The sequence below is a fragment of the Lottia gigantea genome (genome assembly GCF_000327385.1).
Source record: "Lottia gigantea unplaced genomic scaffold LOTGIsca_40, whole genome shotgun sequence".
NCBI classification, from domain to species: domain Eukaryota; kingdom Metazoa; phylum Mollusca; class Gastropoda; family Lottiidae; genus Lottia; species Lottia gigantea.
The window spans coordinates 1,200,790-1,227,021 of NW_008709380.1; the positions used below are offsets into that span (position 1 = coordinate 1,200,790).

The window sequence follows — 26,232 nt, forward strand, 5'->3', positions numbered from 1 at the left end:
TTGTAATAGAACATCAATGTATCAAAAATATATATAAAAAAACAATAAACAAAATTAAACAATTATAACAATTAAATTATGCTTTGATTATCAGTAGACTTCTGATTAAATACAGTTCCAGATAATGCATTTATCTTTTTCAACCATACTGAACTAAACTCTGATCTGAAGACATGCATAAGAAAGGTATGTTCAAAAACTTCAACCAATAAACTAGTTGGTTTGGTTTAATTCTAAGGAATTTTGGAACATTGAATGGTCTCAATCTTACAGTTTGCAAACATCGTTTGCTAATTGCATCATCATGTAAATTTTGGCTTAAAAAAAATATGATTTCAACAGCAGAATGTGTTAAATTGCCCATAAAGTAAAAAAAATGAAATGGATGATCCAGAGATGTATTTAATCAGATAGACATGAGAAGTTCTTCTCATAGTTCATCTTTCTTCCTTGTCTGAAAACATAATATATTTGAGAATTAAACATTTAATAAAATACCATTCTTTTATCTGAGTATTCAAAATGCACAATAATGTTCTAATATATACACAATTCAAATCTACATCAAATCTTTGCCACAAATACTTCAATCCAGTTAAATTACTCGGTTGGTAATTCTATTCAACAAGACAAAAAAGAATTGTATGTTATCTAACATATCAATAGCTTTGAAAAATATTATGTATGGTAGCTAAAGTAAGAAAGTTTTGATGACACTGATAAAGAGCTTGATGAATAGTGAACATCAAATCACATCTTTCAAAAACCATGTTAAATGATCCTTTTAGAGTTTAAAAATGTTATCAAGCATCATTTATCCACCAATGAGACATTATCAATCCAGAATGAATTGAGACTTAAATCACCTTAAATAAATGAACAAGAAATTCTGAGATTACTTTTTAACAAGAATATAATATAATTACCTTTTCTTTTCGTTTACAATGACATTGAGAATCTTGATCAGTTGGTTGGGAAACAAGTTCAAATCCAGCTTCTATCTCGGGTTTTGATTTTAAAAGTTTTGAGTATTTCTATAAAAAAATGAATATTCATTATGATAAAGAATACGCTTAATGCAAACCAAGTCTATATCTTTAGAAGTAAATCAAATGGTAAGCTATGATTTATGTCATATTTGAAACTGGAAAAATGCAAATTAAAGCTGTTAGTGTCCAGATACACATAAAGGTTTTTTTAGGTATCTCTCTAAAAGTAAAAAAAAGAAATGATACAGTAAGAAAAATAATCTGTATCTTAAATATACCCAGCAAGAGAATCATTTGAAAGAAAAAGATAATGAACTTACTTCAAACAACTGAACATGATAACAATAAATATCTTTAGGATTTAAACTTTCTCGAATAAAATTTTGAGCATTTCTACCAATCTGTTTCACCTGAAACATAGGACAATATAGGAGCTCACATTACCTATCAGATCAAACTAATAACACAATTTTCTCTTTTGCTCCTTCATAATCTGCTCAAAGCTTTCGTACACTTTTCAGAACAACAGGAAAATTCTTTACCACTAATTATATATTATCCTAATTCTGATGTGCTTTATAATTTATAACTTTTCATATAACATTTTGTCACATGTTATTGGTAAATTTTAGATTGCCTGCCGCAGCTGGGATAACTAGGTTACAGATCAAATTCTTTCAGTTTCCAATGCTATTCCTTGTATAAATCTTTCTGTGAATCAGGTACCGAATTCAGCATTTTAATAACAGTATAATAAGACCTTACCTCTGAATCATGTGATTTAGCCCAATTTAATTTTTCTATCAGATCACTAAGGTCTCTTTTAAAAGGTATATAATGTTCATATGGTTTTAACTGATGATAAAAATATTCATAGTAATTGGAATCTTGTTTCAATACTACAGAATTTCCTGCTAGTAAATAAGGTAATCTGTAAGCTGCCACTGTACCATCTATGTTTATCTGATACTTGTACTAAAAGATAAAAAAAAATCCACATTTCAGAATACTGAAAAGCTAAAATTAGAAACTAAAAACTAATCACATGAATACCTAGTTTTATACATTTCACAAATTGTAAAATAAGGAACTTTTATTTCCATATACAAAAAATACAAATTTAAAATTCAGATTGGATTAACACCTTATTCAATATCCCCTTATATTGTTTATATTTGCTTTCAGATGCCTAGTATAACTTCAGTGGTTCTGTTATGAAGTCAGTATTGCAAATATACTTCATTAAGTGCCTACTGTACAAATAAAAAGTCGAAAAAAACTTTTTTTTCAACTAACCTGGAAAAAGTCAAAGAAAGATATAGCTTTTTCAATTTTTCCATATTTAGCTTCATCTTTGGGAAAGAAGAACATATTAGTCAGAGAAGCATTGATTAAATCTGGGTGTTTTCTACTCATCATTACCAAATCTAATCTCTCTTGTCTACTATCTCTACCTCGCCAAAAACCTTTCTCTATCTTCTCTTCCCAGTTAGGACCAGTGTTAGCTTGTGTTGAGAATATATCCAACGATACTCTGAAACAAATTAAAAATACAAAGCAAATTTACAAAGAGAATTTGAAAAAATAAGATATGAGTACTGTACTTTGAGCTTCAAAATTCAAATACAACAGATTGCTATTAAAAGTAGTCTGGTTCTTGACTTGTTATTGTATATGCAATGAACGCTTAACAATTTGAATATAATATTATGTACTATATTATTTTCTTATACTGACCTGCCCATCATTTCTATAGTAGATTCTGTTATATCATAAGTAGGCATAATAATATCTGCTGTTTCATCAGAACCACACCATGAAAATATCGGAAATAAATCATTTTTATACCTCCTTTTATCAACCAATGGCCAGTCTCCAAGATTAACAAAAAACTCTACATCAGGTAATTTTACCTACAATCAATGTATATGAGAGACAATAAGAAAACAGAAAACAAGAATGTCCTGGTGTCACCCAGACTTACTTGGAGTTTTAAATTCTCCAGGTCAATAGACAAATAATTGCTGCAATATAATCCATATTATGGGAAGAATAGAATCATTTCATATATTCAATAACAATTACTTTTAATCTTTGAAATATGCAAAACTAAACATTTTTTTTTTAGAAAATCAAAATTTTATTCCCAAAATTTTCATAAAATCTGAAATTGAATTAAATAACTTTCAAAAACTATCTTAGTGGACAGTTTTTTGTCTTCCACTATCAGGATATAAAACAAAAAATTGCCTTGCTTACTTTTCTGGCTAGAGATAGGAACATAGCATCAGTGAACATTTTAAAACCAACATGTTCTCCATGTGTTTTTCTGTAAATCTGCCATAAATAATAATATCATAAAATCAATAAAACTTTATTATTATCTTCTACAATGGGCCAACATTATCAATATCTAGCTAATGACATAAAACTTATTTGTCTAGATAATGTAAAATCTCTTAATATGGAAATATTGACAAGTCACTGAGTGGAGAACCATGTGTTTGAAAGGAGTTGCTTGCCTTGTTTTCCTCTTGTACTTGATCTCAAAAGCTTAATTCTTATGTGTAATAAAAGATAAAAAAAGAAGAGGTATATTATACAAACTGCACAGAGTGCCACTTCATCGAACAAATATGCATCAGTTTTGAAAAAAAAAAAAAACAGATACCATATAAAACATTAGTCCATAGAAAATATTTTGAAATACCTTATTATCAATTATTTTATAATGACATAAACTATGAGCACCAGGATTATCAAACTTTGGTAAGACTGTTTTAGTCACTTCTTTCATATCAATATCTTTAAAAAGAGCCAAGTCATCATCTATTTGTTGATATTTCTTATCACACTGAAGTGCTTTGGACCATTTCTCTTTTGATTTGATTGGACAATAACATTTTTCTTGATATAATGGTCCTACAAAATATCAAAAGGAACAATACAAAATATAGAAAGTATACAAATGTGCATTTTGATGTACTTTCACAATTTTTAAGTTTAAATTACAAGTAAGTAAGGCATTATTTATGCAAATAGGTAAAAAGTAATAAGATTAGAATGGGACTACAGAAAAAAGCTTGTTAGATTACAATGGGAAGAAAAAGATCAGAAAAAAATGAAAAAAATTGTAACTTAATTTTCATTAGATTGGTTAATAATAGACCTACTCTCTGACTACACTTGTTTTCATTTCTATGGACCTGAAGATATTCTAAGACAAATGGCATACAGTTGAAAATTATATTTTAAATATTTATGAAATGAGAGAAAATATTTGATTTAAAGTTCAAAGTAGTCAGAGAGCAAGTAGATGTTGTAATGCTTCAATAAACAACTTTTCATCTTCTCAGCTAATGTGAATATCAATAACTACCTTTTAACTTATATGGTGAATCAGCAATATGCTGCTTATTATATAACAAACTTATGACTAAATTATCGTACGCTTGATATAATCTATATCTGGCTATATAAGACCCGTCACCTCTATCTAATATCTGACTCCATATTCTAGCTCTACTTCCATCTTCCTGATCAATAGTTAAACTAACTGCCTTCTCTCCTAATGATTCCGTTCTGAAATATCAGACAATGCAAGCCTAAATAAAACTAATTTTTATATAAATCAACTGGGACTAATATTTGACTTAAGACCTACATTATATTTATGAATCAGTCAAATATAAGTCTCCATAATGTTATAAATTTTCTTGCATCTATTGGAGATTAGCATAATTGATAATTTTTTACATGCAATTTCTACATTTAAAATACTTCTCTCAAAATTCATAAAATGTAACCTTAAATATAGGTTAAGTTACTTAACACCTTTTTGATTGGTTTCAGCAACTTGGAAAAAGTTAATGGTAGAGCTAATAAAAAAGAACCTACATGTTTTCACCTGTTTCATCCAGAAACTGGATAAAGAAATATCGCACTGGTAAAACTATCCTACTGTTTAATCCTGGACCCCATACAATAGCATCTGGTTTACTTCTTACAGCAATCCAAAGAAAACTGAACAACAGTGTCTTTAAATGCATCATCATAGGCCTACTCAATACTCATTGCATAGCTTACTCGATAATGGTATGAAATTTTTTATATAACGTTGCACAAAAATTTCTGCTTCATTTGATTCATTTGATTCATTTTTCCACACGAAGGTCCCTACTAATTGCTCACGCATACCAATGTTATTAAAGCTTGGAGTAGATCTATCTTCAACGTACAACATGTGTTGCAACTTGCAAATTAATTTCTACTTTCGATTTGTTTACATTGGACATAAATGATCATTTTGTGATTGGTCATTGACGTTGATTAGGCCATAAATTGCATTGTCAGCAAATTTTTTTGGTTTTGAGATGTGTGTTGACAAATATCAGTTACTACATTATGATATAGAACAAAGACTAATTAATTTGATACACAGAACAAAATGTGAAATCTTATTGGTTATAGTGGATTCACTGTTCGTCACGCCTGAGCTTCCTCCATGTTCTACTCAGTGATTGACCTCTTGACCTAGCCTCAAAGCCAGTGAGTGCGCTTTATAGGGCTGTTCACGCAATTGGTGCAACTCCCTTGGACGATCAGAATACATTATGGTTATTGAATTCAAAGACATGCAAGATTATCCAAAATAAAAATTTCCATTAACTGTAAACTTAAATATTCGTGTTTGCTTTAGTGACTAAACAGAAATGATTTAAAAATCAGCCAATAAGAAAAAATACCATAATACAAGGGAGGAAGTATAAATGACACATCCTCCATTTTATTCACCAATCTGAATTCTCGCACTTTACCGTTTTCAACGCCATTATCGTTGTACGAGAAATTCTCGGGATCTCGTGTAAATTTGCGAGTTTTTGAGGTAAAGTACTAAACAAATCCTTGCTAATAACTTCTGAAAGTAACTTTCAAAGGCAAAGAGTCATATGTCGTAACGTACTGTGATTTTTAGGGGAAGGTTTTGTTGAATCCCACCAACTAATTATTTCCTTCCTTCTCACAATGTTATGGTTATGGCGGAAAAACTTTCATTCTAAAAAAAGAATGTGGAAAACTAAAAATTCGTCTGCTACTGCTTTGACTTTGCATGTGTTCGACGTGTGTAAGTTCTAGCCCACACAATGATTGTTCTAGGCCTTGTCCTAAACTTTTTATGTTGAATTTTATGGCCTAGTAGTACTTAAATAAGTGATATGCTGTTTAATTATTATAGATTAACCCCAACCATAGTGATAATGCTTTGCCATGATAGCCTAAACGTGAAACAAGTTCAGGCAAAATTTAATGGAGAAAGCACATTCATGATTCAATTTTCACCCCAGCATTTGTTAATTTATGGTATTCTTAATGGAAACAACCTAGACCAATATCCAAAGGAGTTTGGGCGAAAAGTAACACTTTGTCTATAAATTGGTTCAGACCTTGACGTCAATAGGCTTAGAAACTAGCCTTGTAGATAAGCTTAATTACTGGCTATAATGTGACAATGACTGTAGACTGTAGTAGGTATTTCTTCCTTATTGCAAAAATGGACAAAGTTTTAACCGATATTTTATAATTTATCTTGCAGGAAAAATGTCGGAATCAGATATAGCTGCAACTGCTGGCAATCCAAACATACATATAGTTTCAATAGAATCTTCTCAAGTAAACCAATTTGAAGAAGGTAACACCATTAGTGAAGCTGATCTCAATATAGGTTTGTAAGTTTATGACTCTGATTGGAATAACAAAACAGTACTTACAATCTGAACTGCAAAACGAAACCTGAAATCCAAAACAACATACAGGCATTACATTGATTGCAGCTAAGTAACTTTTCACATGAGGAAATATATCAATTATAAATGTATATATAAAAATAGGACTGAAGGTTTTCTTCTAGCAAATTGATTAAAGAATTCAGCTTATGATTTCATGTGTTGTTTTTCCATCTTTGTAGTGGATGAATCTGGAGAGCCACCAATGAAAAGATTTAAAGTAGAAATGAATGATGACTTAGATATGGACCAATCATTAAAGGTAGGTTGCCTATTAAGAATCTAGGATTAACACTTGGCTGTGGTAGTGAGATGGAGTTGGATTTTTGTCTGGCAGGTGGTTAGATGCTGAGGGTTCAGTTGTGCCATTGTGACACACTTGTGATGAAAGATCTTGCCATTGACATGGTCTGTCAATATGAATAAATATGACACATATTACAGCAGCATTCATTTCTATCATTCATCATCTGTGTTTGTTTTTTCAGTTATTATTATTAAACATCAATAGAGCAATATGTTTGAGACTAGATAATATTGATAAAAAACTGGATAATCTGGATCAGAAGACAAAATACATCCAGAATAGGCTTGATCAAATTACCATTGACCCCAATACCAATAAACCACCTCAATCTAATTCAGCTTATCATAATATCAGAAAAGGGTGAGTTTAAGTTAAAATCACTGTCTCTTCAAACATTCAAAACCATTAAATATTTCTACTGTGTTTTCCTTCAGCATGTAAAACTCATATTAGGGACCAAGTTAATTAAATCTTTTGCTCTTTTTCACTTTTCAGAGCTGTTATTGTTGGTTTACCACAAAATGGAAAAGCTCCTTCAGGTTAGCTATTTTGAAATATAAATCTTTTACTGTATGAAAGGTAATAAAAGGTAATTGGTGTCCAATTGGGTCATATGGCCAATGACATTTTAAGGGACGGTATTAACTCTTAGATTTTCACAAGGTGGCACATAACTGAAAAGTGATGAACTGATTTGTGTATCAAATATGAAATCATTAACAGGAAACTGGTTTGAAATGAGGTTAAATCTCTCTATACATGTATAAAAAATAGGCCTTAGGTATATGAGAAATAAATGCTTACTCTTTGTTATTCTACTTTAATCTGTTTAATATGATATTTTTTTTATTCTAGAAGTACTAGCAGATAATGTAAATAGTACAGAAAATGTTCAAAGTTTGGGTCCTAATGTTACACTTATAACTTTAAATTCTGAATGTAAGTAAATCATTATATTTGTACCACATAGTTTTGTGTTTCTTGTTATACATTAACTCTTTAGGTAAGTTGTCTGAATTCACCCTAAAATGATTGGCTATGATTATTGAACTTACTTTTTATTTAAGAAGGTATTTTTTTTTCTTTTTCATATTCTGACTCTGAATTCATATGGTGGCTTTTTAAAACAATTTTGTCTGTTATTTTCAGCTGATTTTCCTAATGGTTGTTGGTTAGGAGATGAAAACAATCCTGAAATGAGAGTGAGAACACCAATCAGTAAAAGGTATTAAATATTTACCTGTTTGATTTTATTCAAATAATGATATTGCATTCTGACACTTATTTATTCCGTTTGAACTAAATCATCTTTTGCTTTCAAACTTTGTCACTAGTACAACCTTTACTCCCTGATATACACTATGAGCTAGCCAAGTAGATTAATTAAAGTGTAACAATTGTGCTTATTTATTCATTTCAGTGACCTGCTTCATATCCATTCTAACTGTCGTACCTCAGAGAAAATGGCTCTTACATTATTAGACTATTTATTTGATCGGGATACTCAAGCAAATTCTAATTTATCTGGTATGGGAAGGCATGGTAAAAAACAACTTGATCCATTAATGATCTATGGTATAAGATGTAAGTTGTAATTAGTATTAGATGTTTTAAGCTATACTCTTCTATAGAAGCACTGGCCAAGGTTGCAAAGGATTTCAGTATGAAAACAAATCAATTTCAGTAGATTCCTTCTCACTAAAATGTATCTAAAATTGAAGATATAGACAGCTATTAATTTGTCATCTGTGAGAAGAACTCCAAAATCATGACAACTTCGAGTCAAAGTCACTGAAATTTTGAGGAAAATGATGTTGAAACCTGGTAACACAAATGAATGAAAGGGCTTACATAAAAATCAAAAAGTTTTTAATTATCTTGAGTTTAATTATGTAGAGTTTCTGAAAAGCTCACTGAAGTAAACATGTTATTGTTGTATTTTCAGGTCATTTGATTCATAGATTCAACATCTCAGAAGGTGATTGGCATCGTATAAAGCAAAACATAGATTCCAAATGTCGTACAGCTTTTAGAAGACGTCAGCGTGGTCAGCCTTTAACAGTGAAAGCTTTCCGTGGTAAAGGTAGTACAGGAACTGTTGGTAGTCACATGGATATGATTGAACAACACCATTTTAGTGATGAGGATTCTTTAAGTCATGATGATTCAGTTTCTGAATTACACATTCACCAGGTTAGTTATTTGTTGTCTGGTAAATTTTATAAACAGTTACTTCTTTGTTTGCCCTATATTTGAACATTCTTATTGTCTCACAGTTGACCTTTTGAGCAGCAAGTTGGCCTACTTTGCTTGTAAAGTAATCAAATTTGAAAGTTTAATCTCCAAACTAGCCATCTGAATGACTGATTTTATATGTGGACAGTATATTGAATATTCAATAAGGGTTATTCAATTCAATTATAGAGTGATGTAGATATACAGCAAGCTATGCAAGATGGTTTAGGACAAGGTGAAATACAGATATTACACGCTACGCCAGAACAGATCTCACAACTACAACAAGCACATCATATACAAATATTACAGGGTGACCAAGTTATTGGGGTGAGTATTCTAAAACATGATGATTATTTTGACTCTTTTGAAGAAGATTAGTCATGTATCTCCTACTTGCTAATAGCGAATACTGACAGTCCTTTGAGAATGCTACACAATTGTCAAATAAAACAAAGGGAGGATACTCTTTCTGTTTATCTTTTTCCTTGTGATATCATTTGGATAAAGTAGAAAGGATAATAATAACTTGAATGGTGATAGTTATGATAAATTGTGGCATAATTGTATCAACATCATAATTTTCGCCTTTTTTCAGCAATTGCAGTCTGGTGATATGGCCTCGTTAGCAGATAGTGGTATACAGGTTGCTACGGTAACCACAGAATCTGGAGAAGTATTACATATACAACAGTCAGCTAACCCTACTACAGATACTATAACAGAGGCTACAGAGCTACCAGAATAGCCATATTCATCATCTCTTAGTACAGCCCCTCATAATATCTTACTCTCTGTTACCCTAGACAAATTCCAAACTTACCAACCCTTGTCACAGAGAATGTTTTATACATTAGGTGAATTATTAGGAATACTTTTAAGATTTTCCGGCCCATTTAGGTGTATCAGAAATACTTGAAGCTTCTTTTTGCACACTAAGCAAATTCTAAGCTTACAAATTCTTACCTTACCACTTAAAACATTTAATACACAAACAAATAATGGTTATGGGTATACTTTAAAGGTTTTCTGGCCTACTTTGGTGTATTAGGGACACTCATAGCTTCTTTTTTTGTCCTAATGATTTGCCTTATGTTGTTTGTAATTCCTGGAATTTTTAGGAATCTGACATTAGGATAACAATATATCTTCCCTCCATCAATATGGTGCTTCCTCATTCTTTAAGTCACTCTCACTTTTCACCATTATCATTTTTGTGTGTGTGAATTTTAAAAATGCTACATGAAGTATAAGATAATTTCAAATTATCAGGGATTATTAAAATTCAACTATTAAAAATCCATCTTGTCGAATTGTGATGGAGTGCAATTTGTTCGGCAGGTAAAGGCAGTCATTGTGAGGTATTATTAGATGTTATTAACATAATAAACTTGAGTTATCACACCTAGGGGCTCAGGGTATACCATGTTTATTTACTATCAGTCAGAGCTTAAATGGGTTATTTATGAAATTTACAAGAAGATAACCTCCCACTGTTATTAGAATCATTTATTATGACTTGAATGAGGAAGTTGTATTTACCTATAAAAGTATCTTATCTACCTAAGCCTATATCTATTGTTGAAGCCTATCCTAACGTTTAAATTAGTTTCATATTACTTGTCTTAACTTGAATGTTATTTTTATGAGGTAAATGTTTAAGGAAAGAAAACTTGGTCCTTAAAATTTTGCTAGAGATTATATATACAGAACAATGAATGCATGGTCATGTAGTGCAAATCAACTTGTAATGTCTTGTCATTGATTTCTAAAGAGATTGGTTTAATCATTAGATAAAATAAAAAAATAATTAAAAAAAGATACACCTGATCTGAACTTGCAGAAAGCAGATATATATCAATAGAATTTCAGGTTTTAGTGTTTCTAATATCAATTACATGAGAATTTATTTAACTGTTTCTCAATAATATTTCCTTATATGAGTTGTCATTATACCCATGTTGTTGTGTATATAATTATTGTTTGTTAATTTATCTTTATATATTATCATGCAAAATATATTTTTCTTTGTTAATTTACGATAATAAAGGAATTAAATTAACTTGAGGTATAAATAAATACAGTGGTATGAGAAGATATTTGAGCACTGAAATATGTCACTGTCACAATATTTAATAGACAAAGACTTTAGCATCAGTTCCAGGCATTTCAAACCACTGTGGAGCCGGTTATACTCCGATCTTGTTACAGCAACTGTTGTTCAAGGATGCCATTTCATTTTCAGCATCGATAGGAGCGTTGGATATTTCACGGTTGGAATTTGCAGTTTAGAGCTACATTCAATGTATGTTTACAACTATTAGTATTCAATTATTTTTTGCCTCAAACCCAGCAATCCATATTTTGATATTCTATTGAATTTGCAGAAATACCCCCACCCCACCCTCACTAATACGGTCCTTCTATAACGCCTTTGGAAGTTTTCAGCTTCCCTTAGACCTTTGGCTTGTGATCTTGCGATTATTATCTGTTTATATTCCCGCAAGGCTAGGTATGGGCAAAATGGTATTTTTGCTCTTCCATATTTTTATAGCTTAAAGGAACTTGTATGCACCTGTATGAGCTATGATTATCCTAGCCTTTGCTTCTGTTCACTCCTGTAAGTCAAAATGTTGAGTGTTTCGGTTTTGCTTGCTGTCTAAGAATACAATTACAGTAACCGGGACCATTTCCTAGATATTACTCTTCAATTGTTGGTGCCAAACAAATCTCAAATCTTCCATGTTCATGAAATTATAAATGCAAATATTACTATGGGTCATTTGTACCATTTCAATTGTAATCTAAGATAAGGCACATATATCCATATAGTTCATAACCAAGGACTAATACACCTAGGGTGAAACACAGGAATCTAAACTTTGCAGCAAAATCATAAAAATGGAGTCTGACAGTTTGATGTCGATCGCAGGTAAATTCATTTTTTACATCGACATCTTTTTGAATTGATACTGCTGATTACCAAGGTTTATTTCGACGCAATCTGTTTAAAGCGCATATGGAGCAGGAACGCGTTTAACTCTTTCAATTAGGATTTCAACTTTTAATTCATTATCGAAGTTTCAACATTATTACGAGAGATAAATTCCCCTTACACACCCCTCTTAATTACACTTAATATGGGATTTCTCAATGGAACAAAATAATGTTAAGATTTCTGTCTGACGATCAATAGAAAAGCATTCGGTCTGACCGATTAGTTGTTTAATATAGTGCAGCATTCATATTGACCACCAAATGTTGGCGTATCTTACGAAGTCTGCTATTTGTCCTTTTGCCAAAGATTTGATAATTGACCAGCGAGTTGTCACTCCTATTGTCCTTTTAACGTTTCAAGCCAAAACCCCGAGATAACATTAAATCCACCCCTTATCGCTGTCCAAATAGACAGCTTTACCTTTCACAAGTTCATATTGGGATGAAAAGAGTAAAGGGAACTTGACAAATATATATTTTTCTCACCTCGAATACTATATTCTAGTCTGTCAAGTATTTGACCTAATGTAAATAAAATATTTACAAAGGCTTACAAAATGAATTCAACCACCATTTTTGAATATATTATAGATTATCACGAGAGTCGTTGTGTTGTAATTTGTATATAATGTACTTGTGAGAAAAGTATACTAGGAAAATCAAAACCAGATTCATACACGTCACAATTATATAATATGCTTCTGAGACGATCCGGAACGGTCCATAAATATTTAAGCGACAACTTTCCCAGTACTCGCCATACATTCTATGTACTTTCATATACCTTATCATCTAACGTTCCATGTACTTCTACCTATACCCTATATGGACTTTAATGAATGTTCCATAGTTCCACATCTGATCTCGTCTGTAGCTTATTCCGAACAAAAAGTTCAACAAAGAATTAATTTTTGTACAAAGAACAACATGAGTAATTGCTTTATCAGTTCTTTGTACTCTCAGTTTCCAGCAGATGGCACTAGTTGTAAGCAGTCGTTGAAAATCTGGTTGCTCTCATATTCTACCAATCACAAGATCAATCTGATCCATTTAAGGGTGTTAGTTCAGGTGTGGATGTATTACAAACATCATTGTGCCCAAACTACACCCCCATTCGCCATACTTTCTGGGGGGTACGATGTACTAACATTTGAGGAATGTGAACACAAAGCACAATAGTGGAATATGAAAATGAACATCCAATAATATTTTTATAACCTCAATTTCACGACTGATTTTGTATGAAGATTGTTTGAAATTGTTAATCTTTTCAAGGATCCGGGTTTAGGGAGTTCAATGTTTACCAAAATGATAAAAGGTGATACATGTATCGCACGTAATATAATATCAAAAAAAATTTGAAATCTTTATAGTCATACGAATAATTGTACATGTAATTTTGTTGACAAAATATATTCTAAAGAGTAGAGGTAAATAATATGACAGCCAGCATTGTCAACACAAAAAGTAACCCGACAAAAGACTTGGTATGTACACTGGCTGTTCAAGCGACTTAAAGGATAACAGAGCTACATAGATTAGAGCATACTTCCAGAAACGGATATGCCATGAATAAACTCATGTATTTTCGCTCTTAAAAACAACACCATCAACTAAAAGATGATCTCACTTCAGGAATCATGCTTCTAGTTTATAGTTCAAGTTCATCTTCAAATCCTGTTAGTCTACCCCGGGTAGAATACAGAGATCACAGTCCTCGATTACATGCGCTTCTAAATTATTCGCTAGCGTACAATCCAATCATATCGCGGCAATTGGTAATGCGGTACAATAAAGTTGTCTTATTTGAGAGACATACCGAGCAGACCAGGAAGATTAAAGTATAGAATTACAAAGTTTATCTATGTATTTGGGACATAAAAGATAAAACCTGTACCTATATCACGGTATTCAAAGTTTTTTCGTGATTCACTTAAAGTGGATTCAAAATACAGTTTTTATAGTTTTATTAGGGGCACTAAACAGTTTTCTATTTGCACTCTATTGAAACCCAATAACCAAAATTCATTTAAAATCAATAACCTCTATACGTCGCTATGTCTATATAAGAAATAGATAACAAAATCTTCCACCGCTGCATATTCATAATATCTTTTTCTGTATAGTTTTAAAGTATCTCTGATAACACGATTTCATTTCCGAGGACTATATATTTAGGTTAATCCTTAGGGTGCATATTTTAAACAACTTGTTTGAAGTCAAAACCAAATCATCCATTGCTTTCTTACATTATGCAAACTGTTACATTTCTTTCACCTTTTCCAATGCAGCTTGCTGTTGAGGTTCACAGAACCACACGACGTCTGACTTCAAAAGTTCTGCCATTGGGCTGAATGTGTCCGAAAGATTGTCCAGAAATCTACCCAAATAGTTTATGGAGCCTAGTAAACGCCTTAATCACTATTAAATAATGTAACATAAACTATTCTATTAATTAGTGTTTCTAATGAATTATCATGTATTCTTAATAATTATGTTCTTATTGCATATAAAGAGTTTTAACCAATCATAAATGTCCATGTATGTATAGTCTCGATAAACAAAAAAATACTTTTTGACCTTTCTTGATCGGTCACTCAATGGAATTCTGCTGGTAATTTAGCTAATTATTAATTTATTACGATGGACATGTGAGACAAACTGGTATTTTTCTAACTCATTACAACACCTCTTCTTTCTATTCATATAAGTATTATCATTTTCATTTTCATAAAAGAAAATAAGGGAACCCATCTTTAAGTAATGCGGTACATTTTCAAAGAATGCTACAGAAAACGGCAAATATTTAATATATTTTTGAGATACATGATTCAGGATAATATCTAAAAATATATACAATGATTGACCCAGCATTCAATAAAATATATTATTTTTGTGAAATATTATCAACAAAAGTTATTTGCACTCAACGTGCCTATATTTATTTCAAGGATGAATATTATTTTACGCATTAAAGGTTTATTAATCGTTTTATGTTTACGTGCAGGATTACCTGTAATTGCAGGCTACGGGTGCGTTTAATAACAATGATACGTAATATCAAATAGTACCGAGCGATCCGGTATCCCTTTTCCCCTGGAAAAATGTAGAAAGGCGGAGAATACATACAGTTTAGAAATGAAACTAGAAAACATTTTTCTCTTTTATGAACGTTCTAACTATATTCAGATAAGCAGTACAGATCCAACTGAACGTTTTATAACTATATTCAGATAAGCAGTACGAATCCAACTGAACGTTTTATAACTATATTCATATAAGCAGTACGGATCCAACTGAACGTTTCATAACTATATTCAGTTAAGCAGTACAGATCCAACTGAACGAGAAAACGAGCAGGTTAAAACGCACATGGTGCAGAAAAGTAGGACGTAAAACTCAAATCATTTAATTTAATTTTTAATTACATACAGATAAGCAGTAAGCAGCTAACTGTAAATTTGTATATAGTTGAATAGGGTTACTTCTAACCGTGTCTGTATGATTCAAGGAAAATATAGTAAAATGTTCAAATCATTTTATATTGTGGTATACGGTCATTAAAATTTCGATATACAGTGAATAGTTAAATAAATCATTTTATGACAGTAAACATATCATAACAATGTTATTACTGCATGTTTATATATGGTACACCCCGTTATATGATCCACTATCTTGATAAATAGGACTGTTTACTCCTTTACAAAAAATAAATAAACTACGCTCAAATACATATTACTATTTGTATTGAATAGTCACGTGATTTTCTAAAGCAGAGAAAGGGGTACATTCAAAGTACCTGATAACATTTCTGTGGACTAACATTTGTCTTTTTTATCAACACTACCACGACGTTTTGGATTTAAATAGCTGCATTTTTGGTGAGTTCATACTTCTTTTAAGAGAAAAATTGCACAGGTAGATTTATATGACACACATATATTTTGAGGTTAGAGATGTAAAAAATATGAATGTACAATTTATTTATAGTGCTCCATCAGATTATACATTTGCCTCCTTGGCTCAAAATTGTTTAAAGGGGTTGTAAACAGGCTTCTGAATATTTAATGGCCTTGCATGCGCTAGTGACTTCATCCCATAGCGTATCAAGTGTTAATCTAAAGTATCTTGCCGTTAACTTTTAGAAGGCCAAATTTATTTAAAGGGTTTACGTATCTGTTCGACCCGCGATAATTTCAAGATCCAACTTAGATCTGAAATTAAACTTACTTTGAACGCCCATATTGAAAGCTCAACTGAAAGAATAAATACAATAGAGGTACCATTATTATCACACTTATAGGCTTAACATGATAATAATCGAATGGGTAAAAATATGCATTGCTATGTATTGAGATCAATAAAATGTTCAGTCACTGCGTCACACTTTGTGTCATTGTAGACTAAAATGATATAAAACTTTAAACATATAGAATAAATATTCTAAACTGTGTAAGCTCATTTCAATGAACAAGTTGTTCTGAATATGAACAAGGGCAAGACTGTCATCCTAATGCACGATCCATTGATATACCCTTTTTGCCAGGGAACCGTAGTTGTTACATATTCGATATTATGAGTTTCGTGTTCATGTAAAAGGTTGACCAAATAAAGTCCAAAACATTCGCGAGGTCCTGGCTATCTATCTGTAAGTCCAAGATTCTTAATTTGGACTGCATGTACCAAATGTTCTGAACGGGTTTTAACATATTCAGATGATAAATGACTGCATTAAAATTTGACACTACTATTTATTATCGAGCAGGATGTTTCTTCTTATAGATTGTCAATGTGCACCAAGCCTGTGATTAGATTTCGGGAAATGAAAAGGTTGGCCTCTCCCACAAATTTACTATTAACATATATCTCAAATGTTTTTATTGGCGTACAAGTTATGTACATCTAGTGCATGGGAATTAAAGCTGACCTAATACTGAACCGACTTCAATCAAGATCCGAAATTAAATCACATGGTCAAACTAAATCCAATATTATAGACGATAACAGCCACCCACCACCTGGTCTTGAGCCCTGGTCAATGAATAAATAAAGCTTAAATAAATGGGGAAGAGGTCATATTGAATTCAAGTAGAGTAATGTGTTGAAACGTTGTGGACAATAAAGCCAAAGTTCATCGTATACCATTACAAAGTGATAATTATACTTTTTGAGGAAACAATGTAGTCATATTCACATTCATTCATGTACATTGATTATTAATATGAACGATGATAGCGGGAGGTTTTATACATTAGATTTGTTTACACGTTATCTATAAGCAATATACTTTACTCCATGTGGTGTCAAAATTATGTCATTTGGGATATATAATAAATTATATTATATTATAGTTAATTTTAATGGATTCTTTCATAGAGATAATTATGTAGGCCATAATCTCCAAAATTTTTTACGGAGTACCCTAAAAAAAATCCTTTATTATTTCTCTCTGAAGTATGCACTGCGCAGTATATAAACAAAAACAGTTTATTTGTATCTCCATCGACAGTTAGAAAACCAAGTAGAAACTGTTAAAAGTTTGGTAATTTAATTGTAAGTCATGTAGAGTATCACTAGATGATTTTGCACCAAGATGTTGTTTTACAAAACTACCAGCAACCTCGTCCTGGACCCATAAAGCTTGACCTACAGATGTAAAGCAAGAGCATATTGTGTAGAGAACATATTTCTAAAATGGCAAACTAATGTTAGGCCATAGAAAGCTGCATGTATAAGAATGTGCGTGCGTTTAAAAACAATACGTGAAGGTTAATTAAACTTCTTGTGTTTTCATTTCAGAAGGCGAAATCATGACGGAAGAAAAATACAAGATGGAGGAAAAAGCCAATGGGCAACCTGTCGAACCACCGAAATCTCCCATGTCCGAGAAGCAGATCATTAAGAATCTGATAGTTGTTAGTTTTGGATTCCTGTGTCTTTTCACCGCTTTTCAGTCCATGTCCAACTTACAGAGTAGTTTAAACAAGGAGGAAGGAATAGGAACTTGGAGTTTAGCTACAATTTATGCCGCCTTGGTTGTCTCGTGTATGTTTGTACCGCCGATCCTGATTGCTCATCTGGGATGTAAATGGACTATACCGCTATCTATGGGTGGCTATCTGCTGTACATGGCAGCCAATTTCCATGCCATATGGGGTACCATGATCCCGGCTGCTATAATATTAGGACTTGGTGCAGCACCACTGTGGTCAGCTAAATGTGCTTATTTAACAGAAATTGGAGTATGGTATGCTAGAGCTACGGGAAACACAGATGATGCTATTATCAACCGATTCTTTGGTATTTTCTTCTGTTTGTTTCAAACAAGTATGTATACACTTTATATATTAATACAAATACAATTGAATATCAGAATGTATCACATCATCAACGATGTCGGTTTATTATCATCAACGTCGTCGGTTTATTGTCATCAACGTCGTCGGTGTGTCACATCATCAACGTCAACGGTGTATCACATCATCAACGTCAACGGTGTATCACATCATCAACGTCAACGGTGTATCACATCATCAACGTCGCTTTATTATCATCAACGTCGTTGGTGTATCACATCATCAACGTCGTCGGTTTATTATTATCAACGTCGTCGGTGTCACATCATCAACGTCAACGGTGTATCACATCATCAACGTCGTCGGTGTATCACATCATCAACGTCAACGGTGTATCACATCATCAACGTCAACGGTGTATCACATCATAAACGTCGTCGGTGTGTCACATTTTCAACGTCGTCGGTGTATCACATCATCAACGTCGTCGGTGTGTCACATTATCAACGTCGTCGGTGTATCACATTATCAACGTCGTTAGTGTGTCGCATCATCAACGTCGTCGGTGTATCATATCAGCAACTCCGCCATCATGTCATAGAGTATATTGATATATTAGTACCATAGTTGATGTATAGCCAGGTTTATAAACCAAATCATCACATCATCAACAACGTTGGTTCATCATATCATCAGCAACAGTCGATGTTCATATCAGCTATGTCATCATCCTACCATCGCCAACGTTTACAACAGTATTAATCAGCAACATAGCATCATGTAATTCATATCATCAGTATCGTTGACCACTAAAAAGTCCCATTTTTCTTGCTCAACCCAGGCCTTATGAATAGATAACTAAATCAAAACAATTTTTGAGAACGAAGTAGGTCAATTATACTTATATATTATATTGGAAAGGCTAAGTTTATTGAATTTGTCGTTGTAAAGCCTCAATCAAACTCGTTAAATTAACAAAGTTAAAGATGTTGTTCATCCCAATGTCAACAGAATGGGGTTGGGTTCTGATGAAAAACGTGTCAATATATTTGTATATGGCATCGAATGTGCTTTATGTATAACTGTTATGTCTGATTTTTTTTTTGGATGAAACTACATTAAGTACAATCGTTAGTTTTACTAGTTAAATCCCTCTCTATATATATCCATGTCCCTAAAACAGTATATGTTTGATTAACTTTGCCAAATCACTAGCCTTTTATACAATTCATCTAACCCTTAAACCATACATTTATTTTGTTGAGAGTTTCTGATAATGTGTTATATCGACGTTGCTAATGATACGATGATAATGTTGCTTATATGTTACATCAACTTTACTTATGATATGATAACCTTGCTGGTGTAAAACATCAACCTTTCTTATGATATCAGTGTTGCTAATAATATGATACATTAACCTTTCTGCTATTATGATACATCAACCTTGCTTACGATATGATATCGTTGCTGATATGATACATCAACTTTGCTGATGATAAGCTTATATATCGAACTTGCTGATGATAGTGATAATGAGCTTTATTGTAGCTGCGTCCGCCCATAGATATGCTCAGATTGTTCAAGATTGTTTTAGTAATTACACAATTCCTGCGATATTTCTGTTGAAATTTAATTTTCATATCGCCCAATATTGAATCCAATCTGTACACTATATATATATATATGTCCAATATGTCAGGCACTACTATAATATACTGTTAACTTTTTTCAGGTCAGATTTGGGGAAATCTTATATCATCCACAATATTCGCACCAGAAGCTGCAAATGGTTCTGAATTAATTGTGTTTACAGATTTAGATAAGTGTGGGGCTAATTTTGAACCTTATGCTCCTTCAAATAATACGAATCTCAAGAAACCAGAACAATCAAAGGTGAATATCAAGTGTAAATTCCACATGGTATTTTCATTTGTCAGGACCAGGAGATTAAATACTTTCACTATGTAAATTGATAAAAAAAAAATTAAAGTAATGGGGGCGGCAATTGTGACGTATATATTCTCTTAAAAGAAACCACCTTGGTCCAGACCAATAAATACCAGATGCCTGGGGTTGTTCAAAAAAATTTGATTGCACAAATACTTTACCAGCTAGTCTACTAGATTTGTTGCCAAAGAAGCTCTTAATGGAGGAGTTAATAGTTGACATTTCTAAAGCAGTTTCAGATTTCGGCTTTGCTAAATTTCATTTGTCTTTTGGTGGTTCTGGATGTTCAAATTGGTAGGATGCTCACTGGTGTTAATGGTTAAAGGTTGTACGTTTGTCAGCTGTATCAATAAATTCGTATCCCTCATAATATCCACAAGGATCGATACCTTATCTTTTTCTAGGTCTACACATTATGCGGGGTCTATGTTGGCTTTGCTGCATTAGCAGTTATCATTATTGTGTTTCTACTGGATAAAATCAATCTAGAAAAAGATGAAAAACGACAAGGGAAACCGTCAGCCATGCTGTTAGTTGCCACATTCAAACATCTCTTATCTTCAAAAGCACAGATGCTATTAATACCTTTAACAGTTTATTCTGGTGTGGAACAGGCGTTCTTCGCTGGAGATTTTACTAAGGTAAGACGGTAACCGGAAGTAGACTTCAATAAAAGTTTCCAGGATTAGCCATCAAACATCATACAATACGCTACAATTGCTTCCATCAGAGAAATGATGAGTTCTTGTACACTGTTGGCTAAAGCTTCAAAATTTCAAGGCCACATTTTAGATCTTTCCCATTTCTTTTTCAGTCGTATATAACATGTTCTATAGGGATATGGAATGTAGGCTATGTTATGATCTGCTATGGCGTGGTAGATGCCATATGTTCTTTCGCATTTGGACAGTTGGTGCAATTTATTGGTCATATACCATTCTTTATCTTGGGTAAGTGTCGGCCTCTATGTATATATCTACAGTGTTACCCTTTTAAATTGGCAGTAACCACGGCCTCTCCAAATGCTTATGGCGGGAAGATACTGGTAAATAAGGGGAGACAATTATTAGGCCTCATCACAGTATATGAGCACTTGATATAGTTTGATATATTTCATTCTTTCAGCGTTTTTGGTGCATGGTGGGGTTCAGATAACCTTGTTATTCTGGATACCAGATCCTGATAGACTTATCATATTTTATGTACTAGCAGCTTTATGGGGAATGGGGGATGCTGTTATACAAACACAGATTAATGGTGAGCATTACTGATTTATGCAATGGATGTGTGAATTACGTCATAGGTAGTGAGTCCTAGACTTTCCTTAAAGAATATAAAAAAACAAATGAAATGTCATAGCAATAATGAGCGATTGGTTAAATCAAAAATTATATTATTTGTTCAAGGGAAGTAATAATACAACACAAATTTTATTGACAATCTTCAAGGGAGGTAATCGTGAATCGAGATTCGACTTGACAAACTTATTTAGCTAGAGGTAAAGGGAATTGCTTTAAATTGACTGCCTACTAAAAGTGATTAAGACATAAACCTACCTGTAGTCGGATTTCAGATTTGATAGACTCAATTTCCTATATTCTTCAATAATGTTTCCTAATCTTATATCTCTTTTACAGCCTTCTATGGAAATCTTTTCAAAGGACATGCAGAGGCTGCTTTCGCGAATTACAGACTGTGGGAATCTGCAGGTTTTATTTTTGCCTTTGCCTACAACAATTACCTTAGGACTGACATTAAAATTTATGTTTGTATGGCGTTTCTGATTGTGGGAATGGTCGGATATGGCACAGTGGAAATTATGGAAAGATCAAAATCTAGCAGATCAGTAGAAATTACCAAATCATAAGAAATAACATTGTGGGAACAAATTGCAACCGAATAGATCACAACACTCAAAGTTCAACCACTCTATTGTTCACCTATAATCATATTTTAGTCATGTATATTTTTGTACCTAAATAAACCATTTGAAAAATTTTATTTCTTATCTTGTCGTAATATTGAGAAAAAAAATTGTTTTGAAAACATTGTAATAATAAAAATGCTTGAACAAAAAACAGAATATTATGTCACATAAAATGCACAAAAAAAACAACCAAAAAACATAATAGATAAATGCACCATGGTAAGTAATCAGAAATTAAAGTGAAGCGTGCCAGCAATTGTACAAAGCGTGCGGACATTGGGGTGCTCCACACTATATTTTGAAGTCAATTGTCTTTTTCCATTAAAAATATGTCTCTAGATAGAGATAAGTTAAGTGAGACAGGGCATATGTACAGGAAGTACTTTGAATCTTACATGTGCCGACTTTCAAACAAGACCATTGAATCATTTACTATAGAATCCATCCATCACAGAGTGCACAGGTTTTCTAGCCTGTAATGTGTTTATCTACGAAGGGATGCGCATCCATATTCTGGTAAAGTTTCGCTAAATTACAGTAGTCAATGACGTCGAATGAAAAATCAGAGAGATGCAAACAGATATAAAAGCGGTTAGAAGACCTTAGTTGGTTTTCTCTTTCATCAACATGTGATGAAATTAAAATGTAATTTTCCAGATCTAAATTTTTTTTAGCAACCAACGCTATATAACATTTATACAAATCCCACATTTAGAATTACCCATGTACATCTGGCCATTACACACAATGCGAATTATTTACATTAGCCCTCTCCGCAGGCACATATATCCTGGCGAAGTATTTTGAAAGTACCCGGAGGTAAAATGTACAATATTTACACATGAGGCCAAGTTAATGACTAAGGAATGATGTTACCACGGCCGTTCCTACCGTCAAATTTATCATTAATTCTTTCAAAAAAATCTTGTTCTGCTGTATTGACATTGGGGAACTCTATAAACCGATGTTGTTCTATGTCTTTGGCCAAACCCTTAGAAATATACTTTGCTGGTAGATTTCCTAAAATGACGACATGATAGCTGTCAATTTGACCTTCCGCTGCAGCATGCAGGATACAGTCCAGTTCGAATTCACAGCGTCTATCTTGTCCATAGTGTTTAGAGAGTATGATAAGAGCGTAATGACTGGAGGCTAGATGTTGGTCGATGTTACTGACAACAGATCGGCTTGGATCGAACTCTCTTTCACCGAAACACACCTTATATCTACCATCAAACTTGACATTATTCACCTGTCCATTGTCCATATTTGGCAACAGCTTGTCTCTCACCCACTGCAAATCCTTGGGAGAATATGATAAAAATATATCAAATGCTTTATCTTCTCCAGCAAGTGGGGCGTATCCTTCTACTGTTCTCTTTTCGCCTTTTACATACTTGACAGCCCTGTAAAGGCGGTAGGCCATGAAGTACCGCTTGCGATACCAGACGGTGACAATAAGCACCACGAAGATCATTCCACCAGCTGCTCCACCAAGGATATAGTATAATGTATAGTCAGTACAATCAATCTTAGATTCATCAAAATCCAGTAACCGTGTGCCTTGCCAAGAAGCAGGAGACGCACATGTCCACATATTTACCCCTAATAGTCGGACACTGGTTGTATTGACCCAATTCCTAAACCATCTCGTGTCACAGGTGCACGCAAAGGGAGATTTGCGTAGATCAAAAACTTTCAGTTCTTTGAGATCGACTAACGATGTTTCATTGATCAAAGTTATCAGATTATAACTCAAGTCCAAACGACCGAGGGATTTTGTGGACGAAAAGAGATGTCTACCCCAATGAGAGATCTGGTTACGGGCCAGAGATAAGTTTTTTAAGGATGATAAATCTCGAAATAATGAATCGTGAATAGTTGAGATCTGGTTATTGTTCATATCTAACCTTTCCAGTTTTGTTAATCCAGCAAAGAGTTCCCCAGCACCATCGTTCTTAATAATTACACCAAAGCTGTTGTTTGAAATTTCTAGAAAAGCCAATGATTTCAGAGGATGAAAAAGATCCATAGGGATTTTTGAGCATTGGTTGTCGGAGAGCCCTAGAAACACCAGTGAGACCAATGATGAGAAAGTTCCAGCATGGTCCTGAATTGACTGAAGGTTGTTCTTGTTAAGCGATAATGACACAAGTCTTACTAATGGCCCAAATACTTTACCAGGTAAAGTTCCTATTCGGTTTTGATCCAAATGCAATTTACTGAGACGATTAAGACCAGCAAACGCATGTCCTTCAAGAGCATGGATTTGGTTACTGGTTAGATACAACTCTTCGAGATCTGTCAAGTTCAGAAAATCGTCATTTTTGATTGTCGAGAGTTGGTTTTTCTCTATGTATAATTTTTGTAGTGTTGGTGGAAGTCCTTTTGGTACTGTAGCAAGATGGTTGTCTGTTAAAAACAACAGCTGAAGATTGGTCAAGTTGAAAAACGCATCAGGATCAATTTGGTTGATATTACAGGATGTAAGATCAATTAATATCAATCTAGGGAGATCCAAGAACGCCTTTTCTTGGATTTTCATTATTCTGTTGTTTCGTAGTGTTAAATGTTCGATATTCCTCATGAAGGAGAAAGTCCTGGTCGGTAGACGTCCTTCCAGACTGATATTTCTAATGTCTAAACTATTGATACTTGAGTTTTGTAATCCAGACATAACATTTACTATTTGCCATTCATTCAGAGGATTGTAACCAATCTTCAAGGAAATGATTTTTTTCAACGGTTTAAATGTCTCCAGACCAACTTTGGCAATATTTGATCTAGCAATTTCCAATTTCTTAACCGGACAATTTTTCAAATTAGAAAATGTATCATTCAACAATTTTCCTATAGGGTTGTTGCTCAAAACTATACTTCCTAAATTTCGCAGCGATAGAAAGTCATTGGAAAATCTCAAATCTCTAATCCGATTGCCTTCCAAAGCAAGAGTTTCTAAAGAAACAAGTGGTGCCACCGGTGGAATCGTCGTCAGTCTGTTAGCAGATAAAGAGAGATATGTAAGTGACGAAGCTCCATTGAAAGCTCCAGTAGCAATTGATGTGAAGCTGTTGGTTACCAAATATAACTGTTTCAGTTGCCCACAACGTTCAAAGGCATTGGGTTCAATATTACTGATGAGATTATTCCTCAGATCTAAGTAAGTTAATCGACTATGATTTGTTAATGGACCAACCGGAATTGACGTAATTAGGTTGTGATCCAAATATAACTTTTCCACCGCCATTGGAATATCATCTGGAAATTGATCAAGTTTTTTGCCCGAGCAATCCACAGACGACAATGTCCTACTACAGAAACATTTGGATGGACATTTTTGCGCCTCCAATAAGTTGAAATTGCTGATACAAAATACCAATACCAAAAGAAATCTTCCAAACATCCTGTAATAAAAGAAACGTATGAGATAGAGAAAGAATTTTGTATACGATGCGTAAGAAATAAGCTGAAGCCTCTGACCAAAATACACAGCTAAACGCATACCTTGTAGATATTTAGTTTGACATGATACTTCTTATACTTCACGTCCTAGCAATTTGGACAGTTTGTATGCTAACAGTTATACACGATGGTTTTGTATGCTTTTAACTGGACACAATAGTTGTTTATGCTTCTTCTGTATGCTTTTAACTGGACACGATAGTTGTTTATGCTTCTTCTATTTTCTACTGTATCGACTATCCTGCACCGTACACCACACCGTACATCGTCAAGGCGAGGGGTT

General features: G+C 33.1%; 4 protein-coding genes across 4 annotated transcripts; 2 read left to right on the plus strand and 2 right to left on the minus strand.

The window, feature by feature from the left end:
* Nucleotides 1-902: 902 nt before the first annotated feature.
* LOTGIDRAFT_217539 (hypothetical protein) lies at nt 903-5,520 on the minus strand (the record flags this gene model as incomplete). Its single annotated transcript, XM_009060016.1, has 8 exons — nt 4,887-5,520; nt 4,366-4,571; nt 3,700-3,911; nt 3,249-3,326; nt 2,727-2,902; nt 2,286-2,523; nt 1,755-1,964; nt 903-1,034 (listed from the first exon to the last, which is right to left on the minus strand). Exons 1-8 carry the CDS (start codon nt 5,042-5,044, stop codon nt 903-905), a joined length of 1,410 nt encoding a protein of 469 aa, XP_009058264.1. The 5' UTR covers nt 5,045-5,520.
* Nucleotides 5,521-6,587: 1,067 nt separating this feature from the next.
* On the plus strand, nt 6,588-10,062 carry LOTGIDRAFT_163505 (hypothetical protein; the record flags this gene model as incomplete). The annotated part of the gene is made up of 10 exons (XM_009060017.1): nt 6,588-6,711; nt 6,955-7,034; nt 7,261-7,439; nt 7,575-7,618; nt 7,935-8,018; nt 8,229-8,304; nt 8,500-8,663; nt 9,025-9,272; nt 9,504-9,644; nt 9,913-10,062. 10 exons carry the CDS (start codon nt 6,588-6,590, stop codon nt 10,060-10,062), a joined length of 1,290 nt encoding a protein of 429 aa, XP_009058265.1.
* An 8,131-nt stretch (nt 10,063-18,193) lies between these two features.
* Nucleotides 18,194-22,427, plus strand: LOTGIDRAFT_178791 (hypothetical protein; the record flags this gene model as incomplete). Its single annotated transcript, XM_009060018.1, has 6 exons — nt 18,194-18,641; nt 20,346-20,506; nt 20,965-21,201; nt 21,375-21,510; nt 21,686-21,817; nt 22,198-22,427. The coding sequence occupies 6 exons, from the start codon at nt 18,194-18,196 to the stop codon at nt 22,425-22,427; spliced, it is 1,344 nt and encodes a 447-aa protein (XP_009058266.1).
* A 919-nt stretch (nt 22,428-23,346) lies between these two features.
* Nucleotides 23,347-25,734, minus strand: LOTGIDRAFT_163508 (hypothetical protein; the record flags this gene model as incomplete). Its single annotated transcript, XM_009060019.1, has 1 exon — nt 23,347-25,734. One exon carries the CDS (start codon nt 25,732-25,734, stop codon nt 23,347-23,349), a length of 2,388 nt encoding a protein of 795 aa, XP_009058267.1.
* Between the last annotated feature and the right edge of the window lie 498 nt (nt 25,735-26,232).